The sequence below is a fragment of the Jaculus jaculus genome, chromosome 1, assembly GCF_020740685.1.
Source record: "Jaculus jaculus isolate mJacJac1 chromosome 1, mJacJac1.mat.Y.cur, whole genome shotgun sequence".
Lineage (NCBI taxonomy): Eukaryota > Metazoa > Chordata > Mammalia > Rodentia > Dipodidae > Jaculus > Jaculus jaculus.
Window position 1 is genome coordinate 146,522,116 of NC_059102.1, and position 20,161 is coordinate 146,542,276.

A 20,161-nucleotide genomic window follows, 5' to 3' on the forward strand; every position below is an offset into this window, starting at 1 on the left:
TATGGCTTAGCACAAGCCTTCTGTACAGTAGAATGGGGTAACAATAACTCAAGCCTTCTAAGAGTTATGGCAGGATCCCTTGTGTGCACAAACTGCCATTGTGGTGCTAAACCCACCATCAATCCTGTTTAAGCTGAAGCTATATTTTAGTTTCCTCTGTGAATCATTTATTCCTCAAATAAATGGTGATACCCAAGAGGTGGGGGTGACTGCCTGGAACTGGGCATTAGTCCAGAAAGGGATGTCTGTTAACTTTTATCATCGCTACTGCTCCCACAGAAGTAAATTCTGCAAATGAAGTGACCGTCATGTGGCATTCCTCTCTCATCAGGTCATCTGGCTAATTATTATCATGGCAGTTGGTGTGTGCACACTGAATGGGTGAGAAGAGCAGGACGGCATGTGCTCTGGATACAGCTTAAGATGCTGAGGTGAGGTCAAGTGCCTTTCACAGTCACAAGGGTGGCAAGGTGACTACATGTCTTCTTACTGCTCTTAGGAGCTCTACTTTTAATAAACCTGGCAATTATGGGACCTGGCCATCAACTGGGAGCTCCTGTCACAGGGTCAGTGTTCATTGGTTCTACCCTGTCACCTTTCTGCCCTAACCCACTGGTGAGCTTCTACCTCTGCTCATATGTGACACACAGTGGGCCAACGTGCTTTACCTCATGGAGAAGGTTCCCCTAAGACCTAGGGAGCAAGGAGGACTGCACCAGGCTGAAGAGTACACTTCTCCATCTCAAACACTCATTTCAACCACTAAACTTCAGCATAAAACACAGGCATGAGGCAGACTAATGAGTTACTGGTAGTGCCTTATACTTTAACTCAGTAACATTTAATACTTCTAAAACACGTTTTCTTTTAATTCTGCCATTTTCCCTTAAAATTTAGGTTTTGAACAAAGACAACAGGGTTACTGTTGGCCAAATTCCAATCTTAAATCCATGGCATAAAAAAGCTACAAAAAAAATATCAATCCGAACAACTAATTGTGGAAAATAGTTTAGTACATTTGTGTTATAAAACTCATTTACAGGCAGTTATTCACATGTACTTATCAAATTTGCTTCTGGTAATTCATGAAAACAAGCTGCACAGTAAATCTGAGGCAGATCAGATACAAAGAAGCAAAACATTTTTTAAGTAGAATATTTCATTCTGAAATGACTTTTGAGGACACTTTCTTTCAGTATTACAGCAAGGACAAGGCAGTCACTTTTCAAGCTGTTGTGCTTCACCACACCCACAGCACCACAATGAGTCACTTCAGGAAAGGCCACAACACAACACAGGAAATTCTCTGCAAGTCTAATGTCAAGCACAACTATATTCTGCTGAGAAGCTGTTCTAAGACATGGGCTTGTTCACTTGAAGCCCTAGGTTCTAGTTCCAGCACCACACATGCACACAACTAAACCAAACCAGGATGCTGTAGTGCTCCCACTAATTCTTTTATCATCTGACTTGAGCAGTAAGCCAGATGCACACAGTCTAAGGACAAGGATCAAAGCACATTCGAAAGAATACTGCTCAAGTAGGGGACAGCCAAGTATGCATTTTGAGAAAAAATTTTTTCAAGCTGATTTCTTAATTTACATATTAATATGAGGAGTAGAGTAGATGTCTGGACCCAAGTGTTTTTCTCAGGCCTTCCAGTTTTTGAGCTAAGTGGTCACCCTTACAAGTCTCTATACCAAGATAACAGGAAAGTAAACTTAAAAGTAACAGGGAGATCTCTTAAAACAGTACTTGGGCCAAGCTCACAAAGCCCTTGCCCTAAGCAGACTCACTCCCCACCCCTTGCCTTGCACTTCCCCGCCACACACAAGCCAGGACAAACCACCACAAAAACAGGAGGCTGAGGCAACAAGGACTCAGAATGCTCTTCCACAAAGTCTACTCCCTATCATCCAAAGTTATGTGTATGAGCACCAGTGGGAGACACTCACAGGTAATGAAATTCAGTGTCAAACTTTTGGCACCAAATTTTATTTCTCAAAGCTCTTAATAAATCTGCTCCAATAGAATTCCAGATACTAAGATTGTTTGCTCAAAGCAGTAGATGACAGAAAAAATTGCAAATGGTGGGCATTCATTATCAGGGAATTGTTTTCCTGCCCAGTAAGCTATCAACTCTACAAGTCACAACTGTGGAGACAGCAAGCTTGTTTTGCGTGGCTGTTTGGAAAGGAGACACAACTAGGCAGCACCTTCCTATCCTGAGCTGCTTCCCTTTAAGTGTAGAACAGTGCAGGCCTGAACTCCAACCGCGGATGGTTCCTTAAGACCACAGGAAAGATCAGCTCTTCTTGTTGTCAACATTTGCTACCCTTCTTTTCAGAGTATTTCCAGTTTGTCTGAAATACCACCATAGGGTGGCCTGGTGATTGGAATCCCATGGGAAGCAACCTGAGGAAACTCTACCAGGCTGGGCTGGCCCTACCATTTATACAATCTTCACAATGTCAGGGGCTAAAATGACAATCCAAAATTTATTCTTCCACTTTAAAAGAAAAAAAAATTAGCTTAAAATAGGTAAGTGAACTTGTCAGTTAATCTCCTGTGCCAAGGTGCCTTGTCTAAAAGTGCTCCATGTCAACACAATATTCTCCAACATGACTGCTTCCCAAAGGGCCCTCAGGCGATTTCAACTAGTTTTGTAATAGCCACAGACCGCTGACCCACCAGCACAAACTCAACTTACTGCCTCCCAATTACTCAAGCTGTTTAAAAAACCTGTCTCATTATAGCAATGGTTGAAAGGACATGTCTTCCTGTTTTTTAAAAAATATAAAGTTTTGTTGAAAACTGATAAACTATTGAAGCAGGGGAAAGAAAAGTAGTCCACCAAATTAAGTTTTAAAAGGATTTTGCTATTTGCTATACAAATATACATTTCAACTTTTATAGCATTTACTCTGACCATTTTCTCTACAGGAGGACAGAGATCAACGTTTCAAAATTTCTGACTGCAAGGACTCCATTACAGGTACACAAACACCATTGAAGTATTTGCCACTGAAATAAAAAATCAACGATGACACATGGCTCGGAGAAGGATGTACTTCCATGTTCCCCAACACACAGACACTTTTAAAGGGGGAAAAAAAAAACAATCACTTTAGCTGGATGGTCCTACTAGCTGTCATTAAGTTTACAATAAGGCCTGTGGCTGACAATCACATCACTTGGCTTGACTATAAAAGCCTTCTCCGCTTGGCACTGTCCTGATCCAGTCTCCTTTTGTCCCAGTCAGAGCTCCTCAGTGTATAATGGGTCAGAGAGCCATGTCTCTCCTGCTCCTCCTCACGGAGAGCCCTGGGCTCTCTTCTGTGACTAAGCCTTCCATCTGGGTCACCATATCTCCTTTTACTCGTGGAAACATCAGGGTTGGGAGCTAGAGGCTCAGCCTGCAGGGGAAGTCTGTGTTTATTCAGAGGAGCTACTATGGCAGTAGATGGTGGTGTAACACCACCCAGGTCCTGGTAAGTCATAGGAAAGCCTGGCTCTCCCAAGGGAGGAGTGGCTCCAGAGTGCTGAGGACTCATGGGTTGTGGATCCCTAAGAAATGTTCCCTTGGCTTCAGCATCCAATCGCCTAAGCAGTCGTGGGTCCCGAAGTCGTTCTTGAAGAGGTGGTCTTTCAGAGTCTCTTGAAGTAACAATGTCAGAGGGTGTGTGGTACAGAGAAGAAGCAAAAGATGTATTGACAAGCCCACCATCCAGCTTGTTGCTAGGCAAGCCACCCTGGGGTCTGGGCACTTCTGGGGCTATGGCAGGGGGATGGGTCAGGCTCCTCTGTAACACAGGCTTGAGTTTCAGAATCTTCATTGCATCATGTCGGTAGTTTTTGTCACATGTCTTAATGATGGCCCCACGCCTCTGAGCATCCTGAATAAGTTCATTCCAGTGCTGGTTTTCCTTCAAACAAAGAGAGAAATAATTACACACCAAGGAAATATTCATTATGCTTGGGTTCCAACTTTCAGTTCTGAACAAACAATGCACTTTCACAGATCCTTAATCTATTTCTTACCAAGCAGACAAGGGTTGAAGGAAAAAATAAGATCAAACAAACAATGATAAAGCCACATTACCAACAAACAGTACTGGTCATAAGCTGATAGAAAACTTGTCACTGTGCCCCATGCTAAAGGTAGTAAGCTTTATATTAATGTTAATTAAAATGACACTTCAGTTCTGCTGCACCAACCCCACTTAAAGAGTGCATGGAGGGCTGGAGAGATGGCTTAGCGGTTAAGCGCTTGCCTGTGAAGCCGAAGGACCCCAGTTCGAGGCTCAATTCTCCAGGACCCATGTTAGCTAGATGCACAAGGGGGCGCATACATCTGGAGTTCATTTGCAGTGGCTGGAGGCCCTGACGTGCCCATTCTCTCTCTCTCTCTCTATCTGCCTCTTTCTTTCTCTCTTTGTCCATCACTTTCAAATAAATAAATAAAAAAGTATACAAAAAAAGAGTGAGCACCACCACAGAAGCTCCTCTGCACAACAAACATTCTGAAACAGGATGGACTGATTCTGGAAGGCGAAATTCTGAGAATGTAATGGTTCTAGAAAGAGCCCCACAGTTTTTATTGGCTTCCTAAGCCATGTCACTGCTCACCACCCCAGGCTCAAAGGCCTACCGAGGTAAGATTCAAAGATACTCTCCTACTTTGTCACTTTTGTAGAGGAACTGGAAAATTTTGTTTTGTTTTGTTTTTTTTTCAAGATAGGGTCTCACTCTGGTACAGGCTGACCTGGAATTAACTATGTAGTCTCAGGGTGGCCTCGAACTCTCAGCAATCCTCCTACCTCTACCTCCCAAGTGCTGGGATTAAAGGCGTGTGCCACCATGCCCTGCCTGGAAAAATATTTCTAAGGGTTGGGCAATACACTTCTCTTTCCTTCAGTGTGTTCCCTGTCAAGTATCTACTTTACAACCACCAGGACTTGGCGCTCTCTATAAAGACAGACGAAGAGGAGAAGAGACAAAGACTGAAAGGAAAAGGAAAATGGGCACTCCTATCATATGGACTTCCTATACTATTCCTAAAGGTGATTAGAGAGGCAGTAGGGCTGCAGGGCTGCCTGGTGCTTATGAACTGTGTGACCCTGTCAAGTCACTTAACCCCTCTGAGCCTGTTTTTTCATTTTAAATAAGAATAACATTTTTAGACTTCCGGTTAAGATGGCGGCATAGGTACCACACCAAAGCAGCCGGGGGGGGGGGGGGGGGGGAGGGAAAAAAAAAAAGCTCAGCAAAAGACACACTTTTACTAAAAAGTGAGGTGTACAGGAAATTGAAATGGCAGAAGATAAGTAAGAGAGATCCAGAGCCCACGCAGGCCGGCAGAAGCAGCTACGGCAGGTCTGTGGACCACAGCAGCAGAGCGCCAGAAAGCCGCTAGGCTCGGCTTGAGCCACAGGAAAAGCCAGGTGAGGGGACTTTCCACTTACACCGGAGTTCTCCGCAAACTCAAGAAAAGTGAAGGGAGAATGGCAGTGAACAACAGAGGAGCAGATCACAAGGGAGAAGAACATGTGGAACAGCGAGAGATCTAGAGCAGCATTGGCAGGCTCCACTCCCCCACTGACAGTGCCCAGCACCAGCAAACAGAGCAGCGGTCCAAGGACCCAGCCACGCCTACTTGAACTGACAGCAGGACCCAAGCAGGAGCAGAGGTAACTGGCATTACACCACGGAAGGGTCTCACGTGGTCACAAGCTGACTTGGGACTCTCAACAGATCAGAAAACTTAACCTCCTTGTTGTCACCCTAAGGGACAGTTAGAGGATCTAGTTGTCATAATACCTACTCTTGTATAAATACTCTGAGCTATTTTTCATTGAAAGTGTACATTGTTTATTTAAATTTTAGAAACTATCTGTATTTGGTTCCATTTAGCCTACTTGAATACTCTCATAGCAGGCAAACCCAACACCTAGGGTCACTTTTGTAGATATTCTGTTTTGAGAGCCACACCTAGTGCCTTAAGCTCCTAACCTGAAGATATATAACATCAGATTGATTAATACATCTCATAATACCCAGCTACCTAGAAAATCCAATCATTAAATAATCCCCAGGATAACACAAGAAACACCAAAAATCAAGACAATATAAATCCACCAAAAAGTATTAATGCATCAGAAATGACCTTCAGTAAGGAGTTAGAGGAAATGCCTGAGAAAGATTTCAAAAGAATGATTATAAGTATGTTCAAAGAAGTCAAAGAAGAAATCAAAGGAATGAAAGAGGAAATCAAAGGAATCAAAGAAAATACAGGACATCAATTTAATGAAATAAAGAGGTCAACACTAGACATGAGTAAGGGAATAGAAATAATAAAGAAAAACCAGTCAGAATTACTAGCAATGAAGAACACAGTTAATGAAATAAAAAACTCTAGAAAATCTCACCAGTAGAATGGATGAAGGAGAAGACAGAATATCTAAGCTAGAAGACCAGGTGGCAGATCTAATACAGTCTAATAAAGAGAAAGACAAACTTATAGAAAAGTATGAGTGGGAATTTCAAGACATTCAGGACACTATGAAAAGATCAAACATAAGAATTCAGGGAATAGTAGAAGGAGAAGAATTTCACTCCAAAGGAATAGTAGGCATCTTCAACAAAATCACAGAAGAAAACTTCCCCCAAATTGGGAAAGAGGTGCCAATGCAGACACAGGAATCCTTTAGAACCCCAGCCAGACAAAACCTGGAAAGAAACTCTCCTCACCATATTATAATCAAACTACCAAACACACAAACCAAAGAAAAAATATTGAAAGCAGTCAGAGAAAAAAATCAAGTTACCTACAAAGGCAAGCCTATCAGGATTACAGCAGATTACTCAACACAAACTTTAAAAGCCAGAAGGGCTTGGAGTGATGTATTCCAAGTTCTGAAAGATAACAACTATCAAAACCAAGGTTACTTTATCCTGCAAAATTATCCATTCAAATAGATGGAGAAATAGGGACATTCCATGACAAAAGCAATCTAAAGGAGTATTTGAACACAAACCAGCTCTACAGAAAATACTTGAAAGAATCCTCCATGCTGAAGAAAAAGAAAAGCACACATATAAGGAACTGGGAGAAAACAAACAATACTCAAATACTAGTGAACACAGAGAGCAAAGATAAAACAGAAGAACTAAAATAAAATGGCAAAAACAAATAAACACCTTTCAATAATATCTCTTAATATCAATGGCCTCAATGCCCCAACCAAAAGACATAGGTTTGCAGACTGGGTTAAAAAGCAGGATCCTTCAATTTGTTGCCTCCAAGAAACTCAACTTTCTACAAAGGATGGACACTCCCTTAGGGTAAAAGGTTGGAAAATGGTGTTTCAAGCTAATGGACCTAGAAAACAAGCAGAGGTTGCTATCCTAATATCTGACACAAGGTAGACTTCAGTCCAACATTAATTAAGAAAGATAAGGAAGGTCACTTTATATTGATTAAAAGGCACACTCCAACAGGAGGACATTACAATCCTAAACATATATGCACCTTAACATGGGAGCCCCAAATTCATCAAACAAACGCTATTAGAACTAAGGTCACAAAACACCAAACACCCCACTCTCATCAATTGACAGGCCATCCCGGGAAAAAATAAACAGAGAAGCTTCTGGACTAAATGAGGTCATAGAAGAAATGGACCTAACAGATATCTACAGGACATTTCATCCAAATGCTGCAGAATATACATCCTTTACAGCAGCACATGGAACATTCTCTAAAATAGACCATATATTAGGACACAAAGCAAATCTTAACCAACACAGGAAAACTGAAATAGTTCCTTGCATTCTATCTGACCACAATGGGATCAAGCTACAAATCAACAGCAAGAAAGGATATAGAGCATACACAAAATCATGGAAATTAAACAACACACTACTAAATGATGAATGGATCAATGAAGAAAGCAAGAAGGAAATAAAAAAATTTAGAGAGTCAAATGATAATGAGAACACAACATACCAAAAGCTCTGGGACACAATGAAGGCAGTTCTAAGAGGTAAATTTATAGCTTTCAGTGCCTATATTAAGAAGAAATTAGAAAGGTCGCAAACAAATTCCAGATGCATACGGCCCCTTCAGCGTCTGGATTACATGGGCCTGGAGTATCGAACTGGGATCCTTTGGCTTTGCAGGCAAACGCCTTAACTTCTAAGCCATCTCTACAGCCTCAATTGTCTCAAAAATGCCACCTTACCACATTTGGGCCTTCTCTTAAAGCAGGTGGTAGTTTATCCTGGGTGAATTTATAATTAGACCAATACAGTGCCTTATTTTTAGTAAACCATTAAAAGATCTGGTATAAGAACGTATAGAGACATCCTTTAAAAAATATTTTATTTACTTATTTATTGGAGAGAAAGAAGACAGATGGAGAGAATGGGCATACTGGGGTCTTCAGCCACTGCAAATGAACTTCAGATGCATGTGCCACCTTGTGCATCTGGCTTATGTGGGTACTGGGGAATCAAACCTGGGTCTTTAGGTTTCAAAGGCAAGCATCTTAACCACTAAGCCATCCCTCTAGCCTCCAGACATATTTTCCCCAATACATTTTATTTTTTATTTATGTGAGAGAAAGAGGCAGAGAGAGAAAAAAGGGACAGAATGGGTGTGCCAGGGCCTCCATCCATTGCAGACTTCAAATGCATGCTCCACCTTGTGCATCTGGCTGACGTGGGTCCTGGGGAATTAAACCTGGGTCATTTGGTATTGCAGGCACCTTATCTGCTAAGCCATCTCTCCAGCCCCATGGACATCTTTTTGATAAGATTAAAAATATTAGCATTAAAATGTGTAATGTGTGAATGTATTAAAATTCTCAACTTTGGGCTAGAAACAAACTCTAGACACATGCTCCACCTTGTGCATCTAGCTTATGTGGGTCCTGGGGAATTGAAGCTGGGTCCTTTGACTTTGCAGGTAAGCACCTTAACCACTAATCCATCTCTCTAGCCCTAATACACACACACACACACACACACACACACACACACTTTTTTTTGAGGTAGGGTTTCACTCAAGCCCAGGTTTACCTGGAATTCACTATGTAATCTCAGGATGGCCTTGAACTCACGGTGATCCTCTTACCTCTGCCTCCCAAGTGCTGGGATTAAAGGCGTGTGCTACCACACCCAGCTAGTCCTATAGCATTTTTAAAAGTTTATTTATGAGAGAGAGAGAGGATGACTGTACCAGGGCTTCACTGTAAATAAATTCCAGACTCATATTGCCACATTGTGTATATTGGCTTTATGTGGGTACTGGAGAAATGAACTCCACCTGGCAGGTTTTACAAGCAAGCACCTTTAACCATTAAGTCATTCATCTAGCCCTCAAGTTCTCAATTATTATTATTATTATTTTTTTTTTAGGTTTCTTCAAGGTAGGGTCTCACTCTGATCCAGCTGACCTGGAATTAACTATAACTATGTAATCTCAAGGTGGCCTTGAGCTTCCTACCTCTGCCTCCAGAGTGCTGGGATTAAAGGCATGTGCCACCATGTCCGGCTAAGTTCTCATTTTAAAAATGTGGCACAAAGAAAAAAAAGACATGGGCTGGTGAGATGGCTTAGCAGTTAAGGTACTCGCTGGCAAAGCAAAAGGAACAAGGTTCAATTCCCCAGTACCCACGTAAAGCCAGATGCACAAGGTGGTGCATGTGCTGGAGCTCGTTTGCAGTGGCTGGGGGGCCTCGTGCGCCCATTCTCTCTCTCTCTCTCTACTTGACCCCCTTCTCTCAAATAAATAAATAAATAAAATATTTAAAATATTTTTTAAAAGACATGTAGAATGGAAAGCTGGATGTATTTATTTATACCTACATTCCCAACAGTTGGGAAAAGCTAAGTCTGAGGGCAGCCTGGACTACTATAGTGACTTCCAGTATGGACTACTTAGATCCTGACTCCAAAAACGCAAAGGGACTTGTAGAATAGAGATAAGGGGTTCTAAGACATTGTCACTGCTCTAAGACAAGACTAGGGACAGTGGCAGTGTACTCCAGGGAATGTCCATTTGCCAGCCCTTGCACTGTGGATGAAGCAGACAGGAGAATGTAAACTGGGAAAAGCCTTAGTGCTAGATGAAAGTGAAACACTCACAGAGAAGGAGATGGCTCAGCAGTTTAAGGGGCTTGCATGCAAAGCCTACTGGCATGGGTCTGATTCCCCAGTAATCATGTAAAATCAGAAGCATAAGGTGGTAGGTATATGCGTCTGGAGTTCATTTGTAGTGGCAAGAGGCTATACGTTCTCAAATTTAAAAAAAAAAAAAAGTAGTCTGAAGGGATGGCTTAGCGATTAAGGCTTTTGCCTGCAAAGCCAAAAGACTCAGGTTTGATTCCCAAGGACCCACATTAGCCAAATGACAAGGGGTTGCATGCATTTGGAGTTCATCTGCAGTGGCTGGAGGCCCTGGAGTGTCCATTCTCCCCCCCGCAACCCGCCCCCCCATCAAATAAATAAATAATAAAATATTTTTTTTTTTAAAGTAAGGGCTGGTCATGGTGGCGCACTCCTTTAATCCCAGCATTCGGGAAGCTGAGGTAGGAGGATAGCCATGAGTTTGAGGCCACCCTGAGACTACATAGTGAATTCCAGGTCAGCCTGTGCCAGAGTGAGACCCTACCTTGAAAAACCAAAACAAAACAAAACAAACAAAAAACAACAAACAAACAAAAATTCAAGGAGAGGGCAATGTGATGAGAGTGGATTCGTGAAGGGGAAAGTAAGGGAGGAGAAGGAATTATCATGGCTTATAATCTCTAATTATGGAAATTGTTAATAAAAAAGTTTAAAAATTTTTCAAAACAATTTTAGGACTATTTTAACCTCATCATTTTCTTGTATTTCTACTTTTAAAAAAAAGTATTTTGTTTATTTATTATTTATTTGAGAGGGAGATAATATGGGTGTGCCAGGGCCTCTGACCACTGCAAACAAGCCCCAGATGCATGTACCACTTTGGGCATCTGGCTTTACATACAGGGTCATGAGGCTTTACAGGACAGTGCCTTTAATCACTGAATCATCTCCCCAGCCCAGACTGACCTAGAATTTACTCACGGTGGCCTTGAACTCACAGCAATCCTCTTACCTCTGCCTCCAGAAAGCTGGAGTTAAAGGCAAATGTCACCACACCCAGACTTAAAAATTTTGTTTTTAATTATATATGAATATTGGTTTTTGGAGGTAGGGTCTTACTCTAGCTCAGGTTGACCTGGAATTCACTATTAGTCTCAGGGTGGCCTTGAACTCTAGGCGATCCTCCTACCTCTGCCTCCCAAGTGCTGGAATTAAAGGTGTGCACCATCACACCCAGCAGAATATTTTATTATTTATTCATCTGGGGGAGAGAGAAAGAGATGGGTGCACTAAGGCCTCCAGCTGCTGCAAATGAACTCCAGATGTGTGCGCCCCCTTGTGCATCTGGCTTACGTGGGTCCTGGGGAGTTAAACCTGGGTCCTTTGGCTTTGCAGGCAAGTGCCTTAACCACTTGCCTGTGAAGCCTAAGGACCCCAGTTCGAGGCTCAATTCCCCAGGACCCACATTATCCAGATGCACAAGGGGGCACACACATCTGGAGTCCGTTTGCAGTGGCTGGAGGCACTGGTGTGCCCATTCTCTCTCTCTCTGCCTCTTTCTCTGTCACTCTCAAATAAATAAAAATATTTTTTTAAAAAAGTGTATGTAGCCCTCCAATTGGACTAGAGGCCCGCTCCATGGGGAAAACACATCCCTGATACTGAAAACTTAAAACAGGGGTAGTCAAGAGCCCTAGGGGTGTAACATCTGCTGATGTCTTGAAAAATGTATATACTATGCTTATCAAACTGTCTAGTAAGCAGCACTTCTCTTAATATTCATACCCTTATATTAATGCTACTCTCACTTTGGGTAGAGAATCTTCTCTTTTCAGATGGCAGTGACTTTGGGATGACTCAGAAGGTACCATAGTGCTGGAAAGAAGTGACTGGAGTACATCTCGATCACACCTTCCAAGGCTCAGGGTTTAATGCAGAAGAGGTGGCGGAAAGAACGTAAGAGCCAAAGGAAGGGCAGGACTCCGTACAACATGCTCCCTCCAGACATAAAATGGCCTGAATATCCATGACCTCACAGTGCCTGACACTACCTACACAAGACCATCATAAGAGGAGGAAAAGACCATGACATCAAAATAAAAGAAAGACTGATTGAGATGGGGAGGGGATATAATGAAGAATGGAATTTCCAAGGGGAAAGTGGGAGGGGGAGGGTATTACCATGGGATACTCCCCCCCCCCCCCCCCCCGCCCCAAGGTAGGGTCTCTGGTCCAGGCTGACCTGGAATTAACTCTGTAGTCTCAGGGTGGCCTTGAACTCATGGCGATCCTCCCACCTCTGCCTCCCGAGTGCTGGGATTAAAGGCGTGCACCACCACGCCCGGCTCCATGGGATACTTTTTATAATCATAGAAAATGTTAATAAAAATTGAGGGAAAAAGTGTATATAAACTGGGGCATGGTGGCACATGCCTTTAATCCCAGCAACAGGAGGCAGAAGTAGGAGGATCTACTACTGTGAGTTTGAGGCCACCCTATGACTACACAGTGAATTCCAGGTCAGCCTGGGCTAGAGCAAGACCTTACCTCAAAAAAAGAAAAATCCAGGTGTGGTTGTACATGCCTTTAACCCCATTTCAAAAAAAAAAAAAAAAAAAAAAACCCTCCTAGGAGCCAAATACAGGGGATACTAAAAACTGCCCACAATGTTCCTTACATCACCACCAAAACATGAACTTCCAACATTTTCAAGTTTCAACATTATCACCATCTATAAGGTACATATTCATATTAATTGTACAAATAAGAATTTTAATAGGTTATTTGACAAGAAACCATTTTAACACTCAGATCCCTGTGCACACAGAAAAGAATTTCAAGATGTTTTGAGATGGTCATAAAAAAATTATTTGAAAAAACAGACTTACATATCATGCACCCTTCAATTTCCCCTATAATTATAAAAAACAAATTTTTGAAACTTTGAATTTATATATACATTTTTTACAGCAAAGCACCAAATAATGTGAGATTAACAGACAAATTATAAAAATAAGATCACCTCACTGAATTATATACTAAACCAGAGGAATGGAATGATACGATTATTTTTCTACTCCAGTGGTACCCTTAAGAGTAGTATGATGATTTTTATTTTAAATCCTTTTATTACTTTTCTTTTTGTGGTGCTGGCGATGGAACCCAGGGCTTGCTCATGCCAAGCAAGAGGTATGTCACTGAGCTACATCTCCTATCTATCCCTTTATTTTAAAATGTTAACATTTATCAACTTACAAGAGAAACATGTAACTTCTTAAATTTTTTTAATTTAGTTATTTACTTGACAGAGAGAGAGGCAGAGAGAGAGAGAGAATAAAGCTTGACATTTTGTTTTTTTAAGTATTTTTAATATTTTATTTTCATTTATTTATTTGACAGAGAAAGAGGGAGAGAGAGAATGGGCATGTCAGGGCCTCCAGCCACTACAGACTAACTCCAGATGAGTGCACACTCTTGTGCATCTGGCTAATGTGGGTCCTGGGGAATCAAACCTGGGTCCTCTGGCTTTCGGGTGAACGACTTAACCGCTAAGCCATCCCTCCAACCCAAGATATGTAACTTTTACACTTCATTCAAGTAGTACACAAACAACACAAGCTAAAGATTAGAGATCTATGAAAAAGTTAAATGAGAAATGAGGTGTATTTGAATATCCTAGAAAAATATCTTCTTAGAAGACCAATGGCTTAAAAACATCAAAAGATCATAGGTTATGACCTATAATGAGACGAAAAAGTAGGTATCCATTTGAGATGTGCAGCCTTGGCCCTCCTTTCTCACTGAGTGGGGCAAAGTAGCTGTGGAGCAGACTTGCAGAGAGCAGAACTGCCCAGGTGTCTAAGATCAAAACTGAGTGCATGCTTCTGTAAACTTCCAAGAGTGAAACTGTTCCAACAGACAGTGCACTAGGTGCCAAGCCTCTTTTTATCACTTAACTTGTATGGCTTTATAAGCCCTCTTCTTAACTGTGACACTGGCATAGAGCATGTTTTTAGAACTTAGTCTAGACTATTAGACTTTGAGCTAAGAAACCCTTCAATTTCAATGTACACAAAAGTTCACAAGAAAAAGTTGCTAGAGGACTTAACCACCTTTACTTTGTAACTCTGTGGTCATTTCCATGTTGATGGAAAATAAAAACAAAAATTCAATCCAGCAATAGTGACAATGAGCAACTTTCTAGTTCCCCATAGTCCCCACAAAATGTACCTACCATCAAGGTCCTCAAATGTCCAAGGATGAAGAGGCTGTACTTGGCTCGAGTAATGGTGACATTCAATCTTTGCAAACTTGCCAGGAATCTTAAACAACAACAAAAGTTACTTCTGCAGAATGACTTACATTTAGCAGAACATACGCAATATTGTAGGCAGCTTCTCTAGTGTCCTTTTCACTTCTTTATAAGTCACAGTACTGCAACCCAGTGTACCTGGGTACTAGCAATTCCCATCAAAAACACTGAACAAACCAAACAATAGGTGCTTTGCTTCAAAGTGAGCTATCTGTCAATTTCCTATTTTAACAATGTGACTTTTTTTTTTTTTTTTGAGGCAGGGTTTCACTGTAGCCCAGGCTGACCTAGACTTCACTATGTAGTCTCAGGGTGGCCTCAAACTCACTGCAATCCTCCTACTTCTCCCTCCTGAGTGTTGGGATTAAAGGCATGTGTGCCACCATGCCCAGCATGACTAATTTTTTTTGTTGTTTATTTTTATTTATTTGAGAGCAACAGAGAGAGAAACAAGGGCACAGAGAGAGATAAAATGGGCACAACATGGCTTCCAACCACTGCAAACGGAACTCCAGATGCATGTGACCCCTGTGCATCTGGCTAACGTGGGTCCTGGGTCCTTAGGCTTCACTGGCAAGCACTTAACAGCTAAGCCATCTCTCTAGACCTCCCCGCCTTTTTTTAACATGTGTGTGTGTGAGAGAGAGAGAGAGAGGCAGACAGAGAGAATGGGCATGCCAGGGCCTCTAGCCACTATAAACAAAATCCAGACACATGAGCCACCTTGTGCATATGGCTTATGTGGATCCTGGGGAATTGAAGGTTGGTCCTTTGGCTTTACAGGCAAGTGCCTTAACCACTAAGCCCCTCCAGTTCCTAATCTTTTTTTTGTTTATTTTCTTTCTTTATTTATTTGAAAGCAAGAGAAAGAGGCAGAGAGATAGAGAAAGAATGGGTGTGGCAGAGCCTCTAGCCACTGCAAACGAACTCCAGATGCATGCGCCTGGCTAACATGGGTCCTGGGGCCTCAAACCTGGGTCCTTAGGCTTCACAGGCAAGCGCTTAACCGCTAAGCCATCTCTCCAGGCCCCTAATCTTTTTTTTTTAAATATCCTAGAAATAGGGTTGGAGACATGGCTCAGCAGTTAAAGGCACTTGCTTACAAGGCTTGACAGGTTGGGTTTAACTCCCCAGTACCCACATAAAACCACAGGCACATAGTAGTGCATGAGTCTGGAGTTTGGTTATACAGGCTGGAGGCCCTGACTTGCCAGTAATTCTCTACTCTTTGCAAGGAAATAATAAATGAAAGTATTTCAAAATCCTAGAGATATACTAGTTTGATTCCTTACCCTTTTTACTTGTATCTAATACAAAGAAAATGCTGGGCTGGAGAGATGGCTTAGCAGTTAAGCGCTTGCCTGTGAAGCCTAAGGACCCCGGTTCGAGGCTCGGTTCCCCAGGTCCCACGTTAGCCAGATGCACAAGGGGGCGCACGCGTCTGGAGTTCGTTTGCAGAGGCTGGAAGCCCTGGCGCGCCCATTCTCTCTCTCTCCCTCTCTCTGTCCTTCTCTCTGTGTCTGTCGCTCTCAAATAAATAAATAAAAATTAAAAAAGAAAATGCTATTATAGACAGTACTAAGGAGATCACAAGCTCAATGTACATTCTCAGATGCACCTCCCCCATTAGGTTAAATAACAAAGATACACAAAAGTGTAAATACTGAAAGAGAATGAGTGCATTATAATGGTGAAATTTCAAATCAGTTGGAGAAGAATGAACTATACACAAAATGCTGGGCTCCAAAGAGAGATAGTGTAGTCCTAGGGATAGACCAAGATCACTTAAACTACTACTTTATGAATTAAATTAAAACCCTATAAATCCCGTGTGTTTTATGCAAAAGAATAAATAAGCACATTAAGAATCATGTAAAGAATCTTGTACTTGAAGCTGGGCATGGTGACACATGCCTTTAATCCTACCACTCGGGAGGCAAAAGCAAAAAGGGAGTCACCAAAGAAAACAGGATGGCGACAGAGAGATATAAGATATTGGGTCACCCACATTCCTCAAGAAATTGCCCAGCCATTAACAATGCCCCAGGAACAGAGATTTACTGCCCCTTATCTCTCACCAGGACACTTCTGGGCTCACCATATGGTTAATGTAAAGAACAGAGATTTACTGCCTCAACAAGAAAATTCCTTCCCCCAACTGAAGAGCCTTATAAAGCCCACTATCTATAACCCCAAACTGACTGTTCCCATTCTTGAGAGTCAGTCCTGGCAGCTTGTGTTTTTCCCCAATAGAACTTCCATCTTTGCCTCAGAGTGCTTTCTGTGGTCTTGGTCACTACTGAACCTTACAGGTAGAAAGGGGATCACTGTGAGTTCCAGGCCACCCTGAGACTACAGTGAATTCCAGGTCCCCCTGGGCTAGAGTAAGACCCTACCTAAACATACAAAAACAAAATAAAATTAAAATTAAAAAAGAATCTTGTGCTTACAGACCTAATGGGGTCTTTAGCATTTTAAGTAAACCGCAGTAGTTGAGATAAAGCGAGAAAACACACAAAACCACTGTATAACACCTATCATATGAGTTACATACCCTTGCAAAATATACTTAATCCAATTATTTATTTTCTAACAAGGCACTAAGAAAAGCAAACCTCACAAAAGAACTACTACACATCTTTGAGACATTTTAACAAGAAAATAAATAAAAGCAAATGATTGCACTCTTTATAATGGATCTCAGCAAGTTAAAAGAAATAGTGTCAGCCACTCACCCAATGGAGCCTTGTATGGCACTTGCTCTCACACAGGTAACAATGATACAGTCCTTCTGGCGGCCCTGGAAGGCATCCACGGTATCTACTTCTGCTGGTCTAGTTACAAAAGGTAAATGTGTTTACCAGACAAAGGAAAATAGTTATTAAATATATATAAACAGTAGTATTTAAAAAACTTTTTCATGGCATTTTAACACACCCAATTTTACCCATCCCCTCACTCCCTGGCAACCACTAATCTACTTACTTGCTCTGTAGTTTCTTACAGTAGAAATGTTACATCAATGGAATGAAAAATGAGATTCTCTGACCAGTACCTTGTTTTTACCAAAACAAGGTCTCTCACACTGAAGCACTGGCTGGCCAGGAATTCACTATGTTACCTAGGCTGACCTCAAATTTATGGCAATCCTCCTGCTCAGTCTCCTAAGTGCTGGAATTAGAAGCAGGAGCTTTCATACCTGGCTTCTATTAACCTAATAAAGATTCACTCATATTGTAGCATACAGCAATACTTTCTTTTTTCAATTAATATTTCACTGTAGTCATATCACAATTTGACTGTAAGAGTTGTTTCCAGTATAACTAGTATGAATGCTGTTGCTATGAACATCAGAGTCCTCTAAGTTTTTTTTTTAATAATTTTTTTTTTATTTTTTATGTATTTATTTGAGAGCGACAGACACAGAGAGAAAGACAGATAGAGGAAGAGAGAGAGAATGGGCGCGCCAGGGCTTCCAGCCTCTGCAAACGAACTCCAGACGCGTGCGCCCCCTTGTGCATCTGGCTAACGTGGGACCTGGGGAACCGAGCCTCGAACCGGGGTCCTTAGGCTTCACAGGCAAGCGCTTAACCGCTACGCCATCTCTCCAGCCCTCCTCTAAGTTTTTGTGTGAACATTTTTTCAGCTCTTCTGGGTATGTGTTTAGGAGTAAAACTGCTGAGTCATACAGTAATTTTACATTTGATTTTGTGAGGACCCACCAAACTGATTTTTATAGTGATTAACTATTTTACATTCGTATCAGCAATGTATTAACAGTCTCAGTTTCTCCACATCCTCTATTATTTTTCCATTATCGCCATCCTGGTGGGTGTGTAGTGATATTTTGTGGTTTGATTTGCATTTCCTTAATGTCAAATGATACTGAACATGTATGTACTTATTGACCATCTCTATACCTTCTTCTTTTTTTGTGGGGGGGGGTTGTTCAAGGTAGGGTCTCACTCTGGCCCAGGCTGACCTATAATTCACTATGTAGTCTCAGGGTGGCCTCAAACTCACAGCAATCCTCCTACCTCTGCCTTCTGAATGCTGGGATTAAAGGCATGCATCACCATGGCCGGCCTGTATACCTTCTTTTGAGAAATGTTTCACATCTCTTTCCCTTCTTAGAATTACTAAGTTGTAAGAATTATCTATTATTTTATAGATATGATAATTCTATTATATATATATGATTTCTAAGGTTTTTTAATTGCATGGAGGTTCTTTCTCTTCTTTTATTCCTCTGTGCTGGGAGATAAAACCCAGGGGGCATGCGAAAGTAAAGTGCTCTGCCACTCATGTTCACCATTCTTCTGACAATGTCCTTTGACAAGTAACAGTTTTAAATTTTTATGAAGTCTAATTTCTCTATTTTTCCTTTGGTGTCATAGCTAAGGAACTACTGCTTAATCTGAGGTCACACCATTTCTATAAAAAAAGGAAAAACCTCCACAGAAGCCGTGTATGGTGGTGCACACCTTTAATCCCAGCACTTGGGAGGCAGAGGTAGGAGGATTGCATTGAGTTCGAGGCCACCCTGAGACTACATAGTGAATTCCAAGGTCAGCCTGGACTAGAGCAAAACCCTACCTCGAAAAAACAAAAAACAAAACAAAATAAAAAAGAACCTCCACAGAGATTACACTGTTTATCATTTGGGAAGAGGTGAAATCTTAACCATATTGTTTTCTTATACATGAATATGTCTTCACATTTGTAAAGGTGTTTTAAAATTTCTTGTAGCAATGCTTTGCAGTTTTCTGTGAATAAGTCTTACATGAGTTTGCTTATATGTATACCCAAGTATTTTTTTATATTATAAATAGAATGTTTTAATTTCTTTGTCAGGCTATTATTCATGGCAGTTATACAGAAATACAACAGATTTTTACATATTGATTGTATATACTGCAACTGTTAGTTCTAAGGTTTTTTTTTTGTATAGCTTCAATAGGGCTTCTTCAAAAAGATCATGCTGATGAAGAGATTTACTTCTTCCTTTCTGACATGAATGTATTTTCTTTCTCTCATTTAATTGCCCTGGCTAGACCATCCCTATAATGTAAAACAATAGTAGTCAGAAGAAACTTCCTTCTCTTATCAGTTTTTCATAAATGCCCTGCATGCGCTTATGTGTGTACACAAGCCAGAGGTCAACATAAGGTGTTTTCTTAAAACATTCTCCACCACATTTTATTTTCAGACAGGGTCTCTTTGCTGAATCTGGCACTCAATTTGGTAGATTCTTTGTCCAAGGACTCCCAGGGATCCACCTGTATCTACCATTTCCGCACTGGGATAACAGAAATGTGTCACCATGCCATACTTTTTATGTGGGCACTAGGGATTGAACTCGGATCCTCATGCTTGTGTGGCAAGTATTCTACTGATTGAGCCATCTCCCAGGCCCATAGATGTCTTTTATAAGGTTGAAATATTTTCTTTGTATATCTAGTTGAGTATTTCTAATCACAAGAGCATGTGGATTCTGTTAAATGTTTTTTTCTGCTATCTGTTGGCATGGCATATAGGTCCCCCCTTTTGTTAATTTTTTGTTTTTATTATTTGAGAGCGACAAAGAGAGAGAAAAAGAGGCAGAGAGACAGAAAGAGAATGGGCGTGCCAGGGCCTCTGGCCACAGCAGACAAACTCCAGATGCATGTTGGCCCCTTGTGCACGTGGCTAATGTGGGTCCTGGGGAAATCGAGCCTT

The 20,161-nt window shown here is 41.4% G+C and overlaps 1 protein-coding gene across 2 annotated transcripts in view; it reads right to left on the bottom strand.

The window, feature by feature from the left end:
• Positions 1–995: 995 nt before the first annotated feature.
• Positions 996–20,161, bottom strand: part of Setx (senataxin) — a 100,624-nt gene continuing 81,458 nt past the window's right edge. For both annotated transcript variants that reach the window (XM_045146645.1, XM_004654036.2), the window contains 3 exons: positions 17,179–17,277; positions 14,366–14,453; positions 996–3,926 (listed from right to left, as the gene is read on the bottom strand). In XM_045146645.1, the coding sequence (XP_045002580.1) occupies positions 3,204–3,926; positions 14,366–14,453; positions 17,179–17,277 (910 nt within the window). In that variant the 3' untranslated portion in view covers positions 996–3,203. The remainder of the gene's footprint in view (positions 3,927–14,365; positions 14,454–17,178; positions 17,278–20,161) is intronic.